The sequence below is a fragment of the Mustela nivalis genome (genome assembly GCF_964662115.1).
Source record: "Mustela nivalis genome assembly, chromosome: 7".
In the NCBI taxonomy this organism is placed as follows: domain Eukaryota; kingdom Metazoa; phylum Chordata; class Mammalia; order Carnivora; family Mustelidae; genus Mustela; species Mustela nivalis.
In genome coordinates this window covers 13,477,592-13,492,637 of record NC_139026.1, presented here as the reverse complement: position 1 = coordinate 13,492,637, position 15,046 = coordinate 13,477,592, and the positions used below count along the sequence as shown (strand labels likewise).

Below are 15,046 nucleotides of genomic sequence, written 5' to 3'. Positions count from 1 at the left end.
TAGATTAAGTTATAGATAAAAATGGCCAAGAATCAGCATTTTCATACAGTGCAACTTAGTAATTATAAAGTGTTTAGTTAAAAATCTAGAATTTTTGTGTATGTGTTTATATGCCTTATCTGGGGTAAAGGAACCCAGTGCTTTCAACAGATGCTCAGAAAAATAAAAGCATGGAGAATCCTGGCCTGCGCTCTAACGTCCATCAACCAAACAGAATTTATGAGTCTTGTCTGTAAGATGGGTACAATAATACCTACATCCTTGGGTTCTTGGGAGGATATAGTGAGGGGAATGTAAGTGGAATGCTTTTACATACTGAGAAATGTCCCAGAGTTGTCATTAGAATGCTGGTCAGCTGCCTCCTTGGAACTTGGGGGCTGAGGTTGGTGAGGGAGGCAGGACCCCTTTCAAGCAAATTCTTTGGATTTCTGAAAAGGTGTTGGGATATGACAGGAGTATATATCTGGTGCAGTGTTGTGAAGACATTGGAATGAGCGATGTGACTGGCTGGATGGGAAGGTTTTTCTGGAAAGGCACAAACGGTGGCTCAGACAAAAGGTGAATAGGTGGCTTTACCTGGAGTGAAGGTCCTGGGGTGGTTAGGTCAGTGACTGTGACTGGATCAGATCCCCACAGAACAAACACCAGCAAGCTTTCGGAGCCCTGGTCCTCTCTCATGACATTCCTTCTCCCACAGATGTACCGAGGCTTCACCAAGATGCCCCACGTGCAGTATATCCACACAGAAGCTTCGGAAAGTCTCTGTGGCTTGAAGCTAGAAGTCAACAAGTACCAGTACCTGCTGACAGGTAATGGCCAACTCTAGGATCTAGGCCAGGGTTTGGCCAAGGTCCACCAGTCCTTTGCTTCAGAAGGATAGAGAAGTAGCAGTTGACGCCCACATATCCTTAGGACCTTGGCCACCCACCCAGTGAATTGTAAGGAGTATTGTGTAGAGTGCATCTCACTTGGCTTGTGGTGGGAACTCGAGGCTCTGCATGGAGACTAGGTTTTAGTCTTAGCTCCACCACCGGCCCCACTGAAGAAATGTAATTTTGCCTAATTTTGCAGTTTCTTAGCTTTACTATATTATATAAATAAAAAAGGATTGCTAGTACCCATTCCTCTATACCTCACAATCAATCTATTTATTGGGTCTATCTTTGAAAGTTGCCCACCTTTAGGCAGTCAATGTGGTAAAGGGAAAAAAAGGTCAAAACCAAGCAACCACTGATGAGGGAAGGGGCAAGCTGACCTTAGTCCTAGCTCCAGCACTTTACGGGTTTAAGACTTTTGCAAATCACTTAACCTCTCTGAGCTTTGTTTTCGCCACCTCGAAAATAAGGACACAGTTTGGTGTTGGGCAGGGTGAAACAAAATCTTAGGATTAGAAAGTACTTAGCACAGTACCTGGTCTAAGGTGGGTACTCAGGGGGTGAGAATTCTTTCGTGGCTGAGCTCTGGAAAAAACAACTCTCCTCTTGTCCTCTTCCCTCCTCTAGGCCGGGTCTATGACGGTAAGATGTACACAGGACTGTGCAACTTTGTGGAGAGGTGGGACCAGCTCACCCTTTCCCAGCGCAAGGGGCTCAACTACCGGTATCACCTGGGCTGTAACTGCAAGGTAAGCCCTGGAGAGGGCAGGCAGGGGCAGTGCTGGCTCACAGCCCCAGAAACATCAGTTCCTGCGGTACTGGGCACTGGGCCCTTGTGCTGAGAAGGGCATGAATGTTGGGTCAGGGCAGAAGGGCAAGTCTGAACCGCGGTGGTAAGGAATGTTGCCCCCAGGCTGAGCAATGAAGAAAGCGGAGGAAGAATGCCTTTCTGCTGTCATCGCTGCCACCATGCAGCCCACTTGGCAGCTGCTGGGTCACAAGGACTCTTTAGCATCCCTGGCCCCTCCTGTGGTTCAAGGTTGTGCCAGGTGCAAGACCTTCACGCTGACAGGTCCTGTTGAGCAGTCTCAAGTGGACTCACTAGGGAAGTTGCCTCACTGGTGGCCCCTGCCACAGGTGGGCGAGCTGGCATAGGACTGCTGATACCAAATACCGCAGGACATCACTCCTCAATCAGGCCTAATTCCTTGACTCAATCACAAGGCCATGGCACACAGCCTTCCTGCTGTGGGAGGAGCTGCCAGTACTGTTCTCTCACTAATTTTCACAACTCTGTGTCGTTTTAATTACTACTATGCTCATTTTGCAGATGAGAAAATAGAGGCTCAGAGAGCTCAAGTAACTAGCCCCAGGTCACACAGCTCACTGAGTCTGGTTTCTCTCCCAGGGCAGCTGGATGCCCAAAGTTTTAATCTTTTTAATTCCTTAATTGCCACAACAGCTGAGATCGTTCATCCTTGCCTATAGAGGAAGCTCTCTCAAATGTCTAATTCCACCACTTTCGGGCTCTGTAACCTGGAGCAAGTTACTTAACCTCTCTGAGCCTCTATTTTCTTATCTGTCAAGGGAACTGAATCTGTGTTAAGAACTAAAGAGAATAACATAGTAGCACTAAGCAGAATATCTGGTACGCAGTGGTACTTAGAAAGTGTTAGTGATTGTTACTTCTATTATTTTCACTAAGGGACTGATGTGGCCGGGCTCTACCTACAGTGGTATGCATCTAGACTTGAGGAAGCATCAGGACTGGGTCCCCCATGAGAGAGCCCACCAACCTTTGGATATTCTCTAATTGCAGATCAAATCCTGCTACTACCTGCCTTGCTTTGTGACCTCCAAGAACGAGTGCCTCTGGACCGACATGCTCTCCAATTTCGGCTACCCTGGCTACCAGTCCAAACACTATGCCTGCATCCGGCAGAAGGGTGGCTACTGCAGCTGGTACCGAGGATGGGCGCCCCCGGACAAAAGCATCATCAATGCCACAGACCCCTGAGCACCAGACCCTGCCCCACCTCACCTCCCTCCCTTCCCGCTGAGCTTCCCTTGGACACTAACTCTTCCCAGATGATGACAATGACATTAGTGCCTGTTTTCTTGCAAATTTAGCACTTCGAACACTTAAGGAAAAGTCTATGCTGTCATATGGAGTTTATTTGGAACCATCCTCCTGGCCCCACACTACCCCTTCTTTTTGGCCTTGACATCACCCATTTCCACGTGGGAACTTTTGGTGCCATGCCAGAAAGAATGAGGAATGTACACTCCTCTTCTTCATGATAATATAATCTATTTTTTTAGGAAAACAAAAATCGAAAAACTACCCCATTTGGGCATTGTAACACCTACCCCTCTCTCTTCTTTCCCACCTCACCAACTCCCAGACCCTTCTCCCTTGGACCTTCTCCTCCACCCCAGTACATAAAAGACACAGACAAGGAAGTTTCTGAGAGGTCAACCGTTTCAGGATCAGTCCAGGGCAGCAAGCAGATAGACTCAAGGTACGCAGAAGATCTTATACACCAAGGAGATGCTACTGCATGTCCCAGCCAGACTGTGTCTGTCTGTGTCTGCATGTAAGAGTGAGGGAGGGAAGGCAGCGACGGCAGGAGAGGGTCTGAGAGGATGCAGCACACACAGTTCCCCCAGGCCAGTGCTGCTGGGGTTGACCAGATGTTTCTGAGTCTGGAGCAAGCAGCCAGGCCAGAATAACAGAACTTTCTTAGTTGTTGAAGACTTAAACATCTGCCTGAGGTCAGGAGGCAATTTGCCTGCCTTGTACAAAAGCTCAGGTGAAAGACTGAGATGAATGTCTTTCCTCTCTCTATCTCCCACAAGACTTCCTCCTGGAAAACTCTTTGGTAGATTTGGCCAGGAGCTTGCCTTTATGTAAATTGGAGGAATACACACACCGTACACTATCCACAGATATAGCCAAGTAGATTTGGGTAGAGAATACTATTTCCAAAGTAGGGTTTAGATCACCTAGGGGGATGTGTTTGTATACACATTTGCATATACCCACACGGGGACATAAGCTAATTTTTTACAGGACACAGAATTCTGTTCAATGCTGTTAAATATGCCAGTAGTATAATCTCTTCTATTTTGTTGTCGTTGCTTGTTTGAAGAAAATCATGACATTCCAAGTTGACTTTTTTTTTTTCATTTTAATTAAAATTTGAAATTCTGAACATCCTTGACATCCCTCTAACTGGGGTCAGCTGACCTCTGTCCCTCTCCTGTTCTCCTGCTTCATGTTTTGGGCCTTCATTTAACTGCCTTACTGGCTTGGCTCAGGTGGGAGATGAGAGTTAGTGTGGGTCAGAGGCCCCAGGCACAAGAGTGAAAGCTGCGAAGTGTCCTGCCTCAGCTAGATGGCCACTTTCCTGGGTTACGAGACAGCCTGCTCTTCTTCCCACAGCTCACTGGTGGGCAAACACCATCTCCTGAGGTCCTTACCTCATGGGATTAAAATCAGTGGTCACTGGAGAAGCCTGACTCTGCAATCAGCTGTAGGGATTTTGTTGTGTTTTTTTTTTTTAAATAAAACTATAATATAAGTTCTCTGATTAAATAAAATTATTTTAAGTTTAAGTATTGAAAGTGAGATGCCAAGTGTAGGTGATAAAGTATACTTTACAGAGTTGGGGGTGGTAGGTTGGTAACATTTAACATGATTGCTCTGTCTCTTTTTTCAGATTATGGGTATTTATCCTCCTAGTATTTGTGTCTTCAGTTCATTCCACTTTAGGAAACAGAGCTGCCAATTGAAACAGGAGAAAAAAGAAAAAAAGAAGCAGACAACACAGTGTAATGTCTTGCACGCACAAACACACACACACACACATGCACAAATGCCCAGGCAAGGTATTTGGCAGAACCCCTCAGTGGGAAGGCAGTACAGGCATCTGGCTTCCGTAGGATTCATTTTATTATCTTGTATCTTTCACCTATGGTCATGCCATCTGGCAGGTGGAAAATGGGAGGCTTTGCCTTCTCAATGCAGCCGTATAAGCAAAAGGAGCTGAGGTCAGCAGGCCAGAGGTTCTTAAGAAGTAAGCCCCAGCCTTGGTGTTCTGAGAATTTCTTGATTTCAACTTCAAAGTCTTCTAAGGTGGAACCCCTGGTCCAACTCACACAAGTGCCCTCCCACAAATGGACAACAGCATCCCCTCTATAAAGCATCAGTGATTCTTGGTCCCTGGTGGGGCCACCTCCACTCACACAAGGCGGGACCTGGGGTGAGGCCTGAACATGAGTCATCTGAAGTTTCCCTGCAGAAATGTTGTGGAACCACAGTTCCATCTGTCAGGCCCTGGCAAAGAGACAGCAGGTCCTGGGCAAAGAAAGGTCCTTTGCAAAGCGATGTTGGCAGAGGGCGGTTTTTGAGCTTTCTATAAGCTATAGCTTTGTTTATTTCACCTGTTCACTTACTGTATAATTTAAAGTCATTTATGTAGTTGAGACACTTCCGTATTTCAATCATATCGTGAACGTTTTATTTTGCTAAATCTTGTGTCATGTGTAGGCTTTGATATGTGTACATTGTGTTTAAGAGAAAAAAAATGGAACCCACATGCCGCCATTTTCCTGAATCAAATTCTACAGTGGAAATGAGGGTGAAATACTTCTACTGTGCAGGCAGCTTGACTGGCAAACTGGAGAAATGAGAAGGAACTAACACTTGAGATTCATCTGTCCCCCTCCCTTTATCGGCATCCCAGTGCTTTCTGGAGTAGCAAGAAGTACTTGCTATTTTCAAAAGAAAATGTCCTTGCTCTGTATCAACTGGCACTGGGCAGTCAGCTAGTCAGTCCTATTCTTCTTCCCCTTGATCTTTGACCACTCAATTGGGAAGCCATGATTTCTCCTAAAAATCCAGAGCTATGGGAGCTGTAATTCCAAACCTCTTGGCCTCATCTGGCCATCTCTTCTGCCTCCCTATCCACCTATCTAGAAAGTACTACACCCAGCTACACCCAGCCTCTCTCCTCTCAGACCTGTGCTCCATGTGCCTGGGTAGATAATACTGGAGACTTGTCCAGCTCCAGACCTGTCACCCAGCTCCAGACCTACATCATGGCAGTTTAGGTATAGCCCATGAGCACCAATTTTCATACGATGGTTCTTGAACAATTTAAGAAACAATTGGAACAACTCTGTCTCAGAGACACTGTGGCCCCCTGGGAGACAGTACCCTCCCCTGCCCTGGCCTTTCATTTTGTGTTCGATGGTCGCCAACATGGATTACCCCAAGATGGCACCTGAGTGTTTGGCTCCTGGCTACCGAAAGTAAAAATATCACTACAAAAGTTTCACACAAGGAAAACACTTTAAAAATCTGATGACAGATGCAAAACAAAATGTGGAAGTATAGGGGAGATGGAAATCAACAGCCTCCAAATTGGCTCTTGGGAGGTGTGAGGAGAGGAAGAACTTAAAGACCAGTTCCTGCTTTGAGGGGAGGGCTTCATAGATTCTCCCAGGCCCACACCTTTCCCTTTAGCCAGTCTGCTGTCCTGAGACCCAGAAGTGATGGAGAGAAACCAACCAGAGAAAACCCTGTCTGGAAGGAATGTATTTGTTGCTAAATTTTGTAGCACTGTTTACAGTTTTCCTCCATGTTATTTATGAATTTTATATTCCGTGAATGTATATTGTCTGTAATGTTGCATAATGTTCACTTTTTATAGTGTGTCCTTTATTCTAAACAGTAAAATGGTTTTATTTCTATCACACACCTGCAGTCTCTTGCCTCCTTATATCCTGACCACCACTGGGAGTAATATAGACAGTAGAGGGCCTTGGAAGCTGGTCCTGCTTGTCCTGGCTGCAGGTCCATGTATGTTCCCCTCCATTCATTTACTTCAACAGCCTGGGCCCACCATGCTCTAGTCCTTTCCCAAGGCTGGAACAATTTCAAGAGTGGCATTGTAGATTTCCCTCTGACTGCTAATCCTGGCCTGAGCTTGCTCCCTGATTCCACAGTCAAGGTTCTTCATAGCTCTACAGAATCTGGATCTCCATCTAATTAACTATTGGTAACCAGTACAGGTATTCCCAGACCAGATATGGCTTTCCCCATTTTTCTTCCTAAGAATCTCACACCATGGAAGTGAGAGGGGAAGGCTGAAAACATCAGTGTCCGATGCCAAATGCTTGCCTGAAATTCCAAGTGTGGCTCAGTCTAGTGGGGAATGCCAGGAAATCAAGAGGTCCCACTAATTGGTGAGCTCCTCCCAGAGCTTACAGCTGGATCTATTATCCTCAATGGGCTGGGTTGGCTCCAGACCCCTCACCCAACTTTCATTACATTGTTGACAATGTTCCAGGGTATAATGCCCCTATTTTAAACTATTCAACTTATATCACCTATCATATGTCAGGCATAGCACTCTTTACACATGAATACATTAAACTTCAAAAACCCAATGAGGTTGCCCCACTGTCCTCCATAGTTTCCAGCTGAGGAACCCAAGTCTCAAGTTAATTCATTGCTCAAGACTTAGTACACTGGCAGTCTAGGATTCAAACTCATTCTGCCTTGATGATAAACCTTGACTTTTCTCTACTGTGTTCACGCTTTGTTGGAATATGCCAGGTTTCACAAATCTTCATATTCTAAGCAGCACATCCTGGATTCTAAGACTCTTACCAGATCAGATATAAGGGAAAGATAATCAATGGAAACCTTTTTACTTGTTTTGACTGCTCCTCCTTGGAGCTTGCATTCCTACTCATCAGTGCCTCCAAACAGAATCGTCCAGGTCAGCAGTCTGAGCTTGGGATTCTACATCCAGGCCGCAGTCCTGGGTCCATCTAGGACATTTGGATACCGTGTTAACTACCCTGTTCCCCAAGATTCACATTCCTCATGAGGCAAGCATGGGTCCATGGCCCAGCATTCCTTTAACCAGTTTAAGAAGACCACCAACCACGCAAGCACACACATCACAGGCTATTTCCAGCTGCACAAAACTCTCATGCCCAACTTCTTCTGGCTGTGGGATGGAGAACTCTCTACCCTGTTCAGAAAGATGTTAACCTTCCCACCCAGCTGTCCTCCAAATGAGAGGCTTTACCATGTGCTCCAAGCTAAGCTCCAACCATTTCCCAGAGACAACCTCAGGTACATCCAAAAGTCAAAATGCAGAGAACATACAAGGAAACTGCCCTTTGATGATCAACACCAATAAAATATTACTGTTTTTATTGAGATGAGAGTTGAAACCAGGTTCTGCCCAGGGCTCAAGGGAAACAACTTCCAACTTTTGAAACATCTTTTATCTTTATTATCAAACTTTGTCTCCAAAATGCCAGCTCAAGTTGTCCCCAGACTTGCTGAAAATTCCCAATATCCCAAGGAATGCCATCCACCTTTGTCATTTACCCTGCTACCTGAAACTTCACCTAAAGTGTTGATTCTTTCCCTAGGAAAACCAGGCATTCCCACAGGACACCACAACCTCCTTAGAACCCAGGTAGTCAGGGAGTGACCCCTTAGCTCACTCCTCCATCCAAAGGGATGGAAAACATGGACATCTGTGTTCATTCCATATCACGAAGTTAATCAGAGTAAAAAAGGGCACTCACCATTGGCTTATGGTTGGGAAAGAATGTTTGTTCCACAAGTGGGAACTTCTCAGGACCCAAGGAATGGAAGATCTTAATGAGTTGAGAGAACTAGGAGAGAAGAAAAGAGAGGACTGGTCAATCATTGTTATCCAGTATGGTGGAACCTCCCACTTGATCCCAGGCCTCAAGTAACTGACTGTTCTGAGCTGAGCTGCAGTAGCTAGTCCCTGTTTACAAGATAAAAACCAGATTCTTTGGCCAGAAGTTTATCCTCTCAATCACCTGGTTGCATCAACCCTTCATTTCCTCCAGACCATTGAGTTTAGCTCAATTACATTTAATGAGCATTTACTACACACTCAACATTTCACACAAGCACAATCTGCTGACATTCATGCCACAATCCCAGCCTGCAAAGCCTTTTTTTCTAGAGGTAGGACTATGTAACAGTTTATGGTGTAGACTATGGATTCAAATTCTCCACCACTTCCTAAATGTGTAGCCTAGAAAGCAAATCCATTCGTAAATGGAAAAAATAGGAGATCCAGTAATACACAATGTATGAATAGCTGCCCTTGGTCCCTGGGAGCACTCAAATGTTAGATCCCAGCTAACACGTTGAACAACGGGGATTTGAACTACACAGGAACACTTACATGGGGATTCTTTTCAGTGAACTATATTTAGTTCAGTGCTATAAATGTATTTTCTTTTCCTTATGGTTTTCTTAACATTTTCCCCTAGATTACTTTACTGTAAGAAAACAACATATAATACATGTATTATATGAAATTGTGTTAATTATTTATGCTATTAGTAGAGCTTCCAATCAACAATAGGCTATCAGTAGTTAGGTCCTGGGGGAGTCAATTGTTATACACAGATTTTCAACTGCACAGGGTGTTGGCACCCCAACTCATGCACTATTCAAGGGTCAACTCTATTTTTTCTGCTTTTACAACCACACTTATTTCCAACTGCTTGAGCTGTATCCCTTCCACACTTGGCTCCTCTTGCTTCAGCACAGCCTTGTTTTGCCATAGAGGTAGCTACCATCTCTAGAGCTGGAGGGTAAGCTCCTGGAAGGCAGGTCTTGGACTTCACTTTCCTCAATTATGCCACCCCACTCAGCACCCTTGGAAGCTCATTTTGTGCTCAGTACTGTGCTTTAATATTTCCATAAGAAGATTAGCACAGGAGACCAGGTCTTGAGGGAAGATTGTGGGCAGGTGGCTGAGATAATAATGTCTTGCTGGAAGAAAGCAAGAGGATTGAGGTGCCTGGAAGAGGGACAGAGTAGGGCTCAGGATGATTCCCTGGAACCGATGACACAAGAGAAGATGGAAGGGTACTCTAGGTGTGCAGTGAGAGTAGTGCCCTGGAGACACGCAGTGGCTATCATAGCTTTGATCTTGGGTATAGGGGACAGTGAGAGAGGATGACAGAGGGTGATCCATGACAGACCATTGGGAGTCTTAAAGGCTGGAACAAGGAGCTTGGAACTTACCCAGAAAGCAAAAGGGAAATCCTAGTGGTCATAAGTGGAAAGGGCATGGTAAATCTGATCAGGAAGAAGGAGTAAGCTAAAATTTGGGGTCCAATGGCTAGAATGGGCGCTAAGTCTTACACCAGACTGACATGGAGTAACTCAACACTAATGGCTCAGACAGAGAGAATGCTTAACTTAAGAACTTTTTGCATCACACTAGAACTGGCCTGCAAACTCTTGGGGTACAGTCTGCAAATATGATGCTACATTGAGTCCACCTAGAGGGTTTGAGGGAACTCAGAAACATGGGAAATAATGGGGGATCCCTCAGTTTAGAGAGAAGGATACTGAAGTCCAGAGAGAGAGGAAGTCTATGATCAAGCACATGAGTTTTGGAGATGCCCACCTCCAGTTTCCTCATACATACAATGGAGATATTAGAAATACGTATTTATCAGGGTATTTCTGAAGATCAAATACAGTATGTACATTAAGGGCTCAGCACAGGACACAGGGCTGATGAGTGGTAGCTGCTGCCATCACGATATCCATGTGGAAAAACAAGGGGGTGTGGGCTAATACTATCTAAGACCCTTCCAGACAGTGGCATCAAATCTGGGATGCTATAAGCCAAAAATCTCAGGGTAGAATGAGAAGGAGACCAGAACCATGAAAATAGTGGTTAAAAACTCTCCACACCTACTAAATTAATCTATATATTCATTCAATAAATACTGAGTGCCAACTCTGCAGAGACCTTGATGGCACCCAATATTTATTGAATGAATGTAATAACTGTCCCCATGTATTGAGTGTATGCTTTGTGTCAGCCAAATGTATTCACTCATAAACCTACCAGAATGACCTTATTATTATCAACATTTACAAATATGGAAAATAATCTTAGAAGGTTAAGCAAATTGCTCAAGATGACATAGCTCATAAACCAAGGCTCCTGAAACTAGCCAGTCTGGCTCCATAACCCATGTCCTCAACCACTGTCCTACCACCAAGAGATCAAGCAGAGGGAAACAAGAGACAAGATGGCTAAAGCTCCACAGAGCACATTGTACATATCCCCAGCCTCCACCTTCCCTATCTCCCTTCCCTGCTTTATTTTCTCTCTTGGCACTTATATTATGTATTTGACAATTTATTAATATACTTACTGTATGTGCCTCTGATCACTAGAATATAAGATGCATGGGTCAGGGACTTTGGTCTGATCTACTCACTGCCATGTTCCTAGGACTAAGAACAGTGCCTGGAACATAGCAGGTGCTGAATAAATATTTGTTGAGTGAATGAATTACTTCTGGTAGGAAGACAAACAATACACAAAAGAATGGATAAATATATCCTTCTAGATGAAGATAAGTATTAGGGGGAAAATTAAGCAGGGTAAGGGAATTGAAAGTATTGGGGGGAATAGAGGGGTGGTATCCTAGGAAAAGCCTCTCTTCCATGTAACATTTGAATGGAGACTCAAATAAATAAAAGGATGAATGAAATTTATGAATACAAAGGAGAGAAAATAAAGTCTTGGGATTTGGGGAGATATGGCTTCAGGTTCTGGTTTCATCCCTCATAGTTTACATGACCCTGGGTGAGTTCCTTAGCTGCTCTGAAGCTGAGCTTGTTTTTCTTTCAAATGGAGTAATGATGTCCACTTCACATGATAGCAATAGTTTGAGTACCAGGCAGCATAATTTTCTGGTACATAGTAAGTGCTCAATAAATAGTGCCCAGTGTTAACAAAAATGATATAATTTAATATTAGTAAGAATAATATCCCTGTTACCACTAATGTTATTATAATATAACACTATATCATACTATGTTCATACTATGTTGTTATATGATACTTGTTAGGCAATAATTACCAGGAGGGGCCTGGGGTCCAGTCTGCTTATTCAGTTCCTTAAAAAAGACCCACTGTTGAGGCCTCCATGCTGGAGGATGGGCCTATTTCAGGGCTGGGAGACCACCCACTGCCAACCCCCTACCCCACTCTAGGTCAGCCTGGACCATCACCTACCACCCAGGGCTTGCTGCAGAAGTTGTAGACGGAGTAGAGAGAGTTGACAGCAGGCAACCCTCCATACTGGAGGCCAATGACCAGGCTTCGGTAGTCTTCACCCAAGGCCATGCTGTAGGCATGCTGACGGACCAGGATGAAGTCTGGTTTGAAGGATCTGCAAAGAGAAGTGCCCGCAGCAGTGTTACTACATGAGGCATTGCTGAAACACCAGGGCATCGGATCACAGCCTACAGGGGATAGCAATGACCTGGCATGGGTGCTGCCAGCCCAGGAACCTCAGTTCAGAATGTGGATGGGGTGGGGAAGTGTGGATGGGGACAGTCAGATGCAAACACACAGCAGCTACAAAATGGAAGGGCTGAAAAGAACTCATATTTTATTCATTTTCTCTTTTAGGTGGTTTTTTAGATTTTCTAAATTGAACAAATATTCATTTGTTATCAGAGGACAATGTGAATGCACCTCCATTTTATTAGGCAGCACCTATTACCTTACTGAACTCTCATAACTGCCCAAGAACGTGGGCAATGCTGCCAGAAATTCCATTTTACAGAGGAGCACTGATAAAGGAAATTTTCAACTTTCAATGTTTGTGGGCCCTGCTCCTCAGCTCCCAGGGAAGCTATACTCCAACATTTACCAAGGTCAAAATGACTCGGCAAAACCTCAAAGCACAGGCTCTATGTCTGCCCCAAGCGCGCATGGTGTATATCTGCTTTGTTAAAGAAAATAACCAAAAAGGAACATTCTGAACACAAAGATAAGAAAAAGTAAGAAACTTCCCTGGTTCTAGTAAGATTCAAGTCACACAGCCTTGCAAATATTAGAAACTTAAGATAAGGCCTGCAACTTTCTGAAATGTTCTTTGTCTAATAATTTGCAACTTTTTATGCAAAATATATATAAACCTACATCAAATGTTCCCTTACCAGAACACTCTCTTCTTTGGAAGATTGTGTATACTCTTGGGCTTGAATAACTCTTCTTTTTTATTCCAAAATTTGTTCATTTTGTGTCAACAGCACCCAGAGGCTCATAAAGATTAAGTCACTTGCTCAAAAAGACATGCTGCAGGTACACGACAGGTTCAGATATGTGTAGCCTCATGGCCCTAATTCTCAACTACCATGCATCATGGTATGTATATATACATATATGTGTGTATATATACATAATATGTGTACATCCATATATAATCTGTTTATTTCAAACATGTTTTGTCTCTTTTAAGTAGCAGCCTCAGGAAAGCAGCAAGAATATTCATGTACCAAGAACATGGTAGTCTCTTTGCTGGGCCCCTTTGGAGACCTGATACTGATTAGTATTCACAAAGCAGACAAAGGTAAGGTTGGGACTATGTCCCCACTTTGTAGATGGGAACACACAGCCCAGAGAAGTTACAAACTTCCCCAAGTCACAAAGCTGGGAAGCAGGAGAGCCATGTGTGAACTCGGGTGATCATTCCAAGTCCATATAGTCTTCCCTCCATCACATGGCTCCAGGGGAATGACTTCATACACTCTTTTACTTGCACTGCCAAGGATCCATCTATTTCTAGATTCCTCCCTTCTAGGTCACACAAGAAAATCGGCTTCACAGTGCATAGGTGGTTTACCCTTAAAATGGTATGATATACTTGGCTCATCCTGAGTTAGACACTTAGCTTCAAATAAACTATTTTTCTTGAAATAATTCAAATTCAAGTTAAAATAACTGTCAAACAGAAAGGACTTGCCCCATTGGAGACAGAAGGAAAGAATGAGCTGCAGGTACAGATACTTCTCAAATTGGTATGAGCTTGGGTCTCCTTGTACACCTCAGGGTCTGGTGCCAGGGGAGCAGTGGTGAAATAAGTACATGTTGAAGGAATGAATGATGTACATGAACATCATCCTCTTGTCCCTAAAGGAAATGGTTAAGTTCTCCCCCATGGAGCTGTAACTCATTCCAGGGAACAAGGTGGATGGAAACATGTTGGGTATGGCTGACACTGTGGTCACGGAGATGGTCAATCATGTCACTCTGTAGTTAGGGTCAGAGTTGGGTTAGAAGCTTGTAATTATTATGTCTATATCCTTATTGCATTCTTAGAGCTGAACCAGTCCAACTAATGTGTTTTACAGACAGAGAAACCGAAGCCATAGCAAGGCAGTGATGTGTCCCAGGCAAAACCATGCCAGAGCACATCACACCCAGGTCTCTCCTCTGGCTTTCCTGCTCTTTGTGTTCCAATTTGCTGGCTCTTACAGCAATAGAGAAAGAAGAGAGGAAGAGGCAAGTGGTGTGTTTCTAATTGGGAACTGATGACGACAGCACTCACAAAATATAACTATTTTCTGCTATTACCTGATTTTAAAAGCAATGTATGTTTGCCGTGTAAAAGGAAAAAAAAGCTTTGAAAACACAAAAAAGTAAACAAAATTACCTGTAATTCTCAACCGGAGAAAATCCCTAATAACCTATTATATGTCTCCTTATATGTACACTACAATCCAATTATCTATTTTTAATGTATATAATGTACATTCATACTCATAATTGATTTCATGCTTTCTATTTTCCAAATGATATTTTAGTGTGAGCATTTCTCTACAAAATATCTTCAAATCTTCAAAATATCTTCAAAAATATTGTTTCTTACAGCCACCCAACAGTCTACTGAATGGATATACCATAATGAAGTCAACTTGTCATCCACTATTATCAAGTAGGCTGTTTCCAACACTTCACACATATACATGTTTGCACACAAATCAATGAATTCCTTTTTAACTATTTCCTTAAGATAGATTTTTAAGAAGTGAGATTACTGGCTTAAGGGGTATGAATTTTTTTTTTTTAATACCCAAACATGTCCCCCTTTCTAAAGACCTAAGCCGCCAATTACACATGACAGTATCCACATGACTATGGCTTCCCCAGCATAGCAGACACTTTTTTAATTTGATAAGTAACTTCCCACAAGATACCCTATATCCCCACTGCTATTTTAGTTCGCATTTCTGCGACTTTAGTGAGCTTGAGTACTTTCATTAACGATGT

The 15,046-nt window shown here is 43.6% G+C and overlaps 2 protein-coding genes across 6 annotated transcripts in view; one reads left to right on the top strand and one right to left on the bottom strand.

The window, feature by feature from the left end:
* The window catches only part of TIMP3 (TIMP metallopeptidase inhibitor 3), a 56,754-nt gene extending 50,117 nt beyond the window's left edge, over positions 1-6,637 (top strand). The window contains exons 3-5 of the mRNA XM_082739476.1: positions 698-809; positions 1,503-1,624; positions 2,695-6,637. Of these exons, the coding sequence (XP_082595602.1) occupies positions 698-809; positions 1,503-1,624; positions 2,695-2,892 (432 nt within the window). The 3' untranslated portion in view covers positions 2,893-6,637. The remainder of the gene's footprint in view (positions 1-697; positions 810-1,502; positions 1,625-2,694) is intronic.
* SYN3 (synapsin III) overlaps positions 1-15,046 on the bottom strand; it is a 453,379-nt gene that overhangs the window by 294,510 nt on the left and 143,823 nt on the right. For all 5 annotated transcript variants that reach the window (XM_082740547.1, XM_082740551.1, XM_082740550.1 and 2 more), the window contains exons 5-6: positions 12,002-12,158; positions 8,493-8,582 (exon numbers count right to left, since the gene is read on the bottom strand). In XM_082740547.1, the coding sequence (XP_082596673.1) occupies positions 8,493-8,582; positions 12,002-12,158 (247 nt within the window). The remainder of the gene's footprint in view (positions 1-8,492; positions 8,583-12,001; positions 12,159-15,046) is intronic.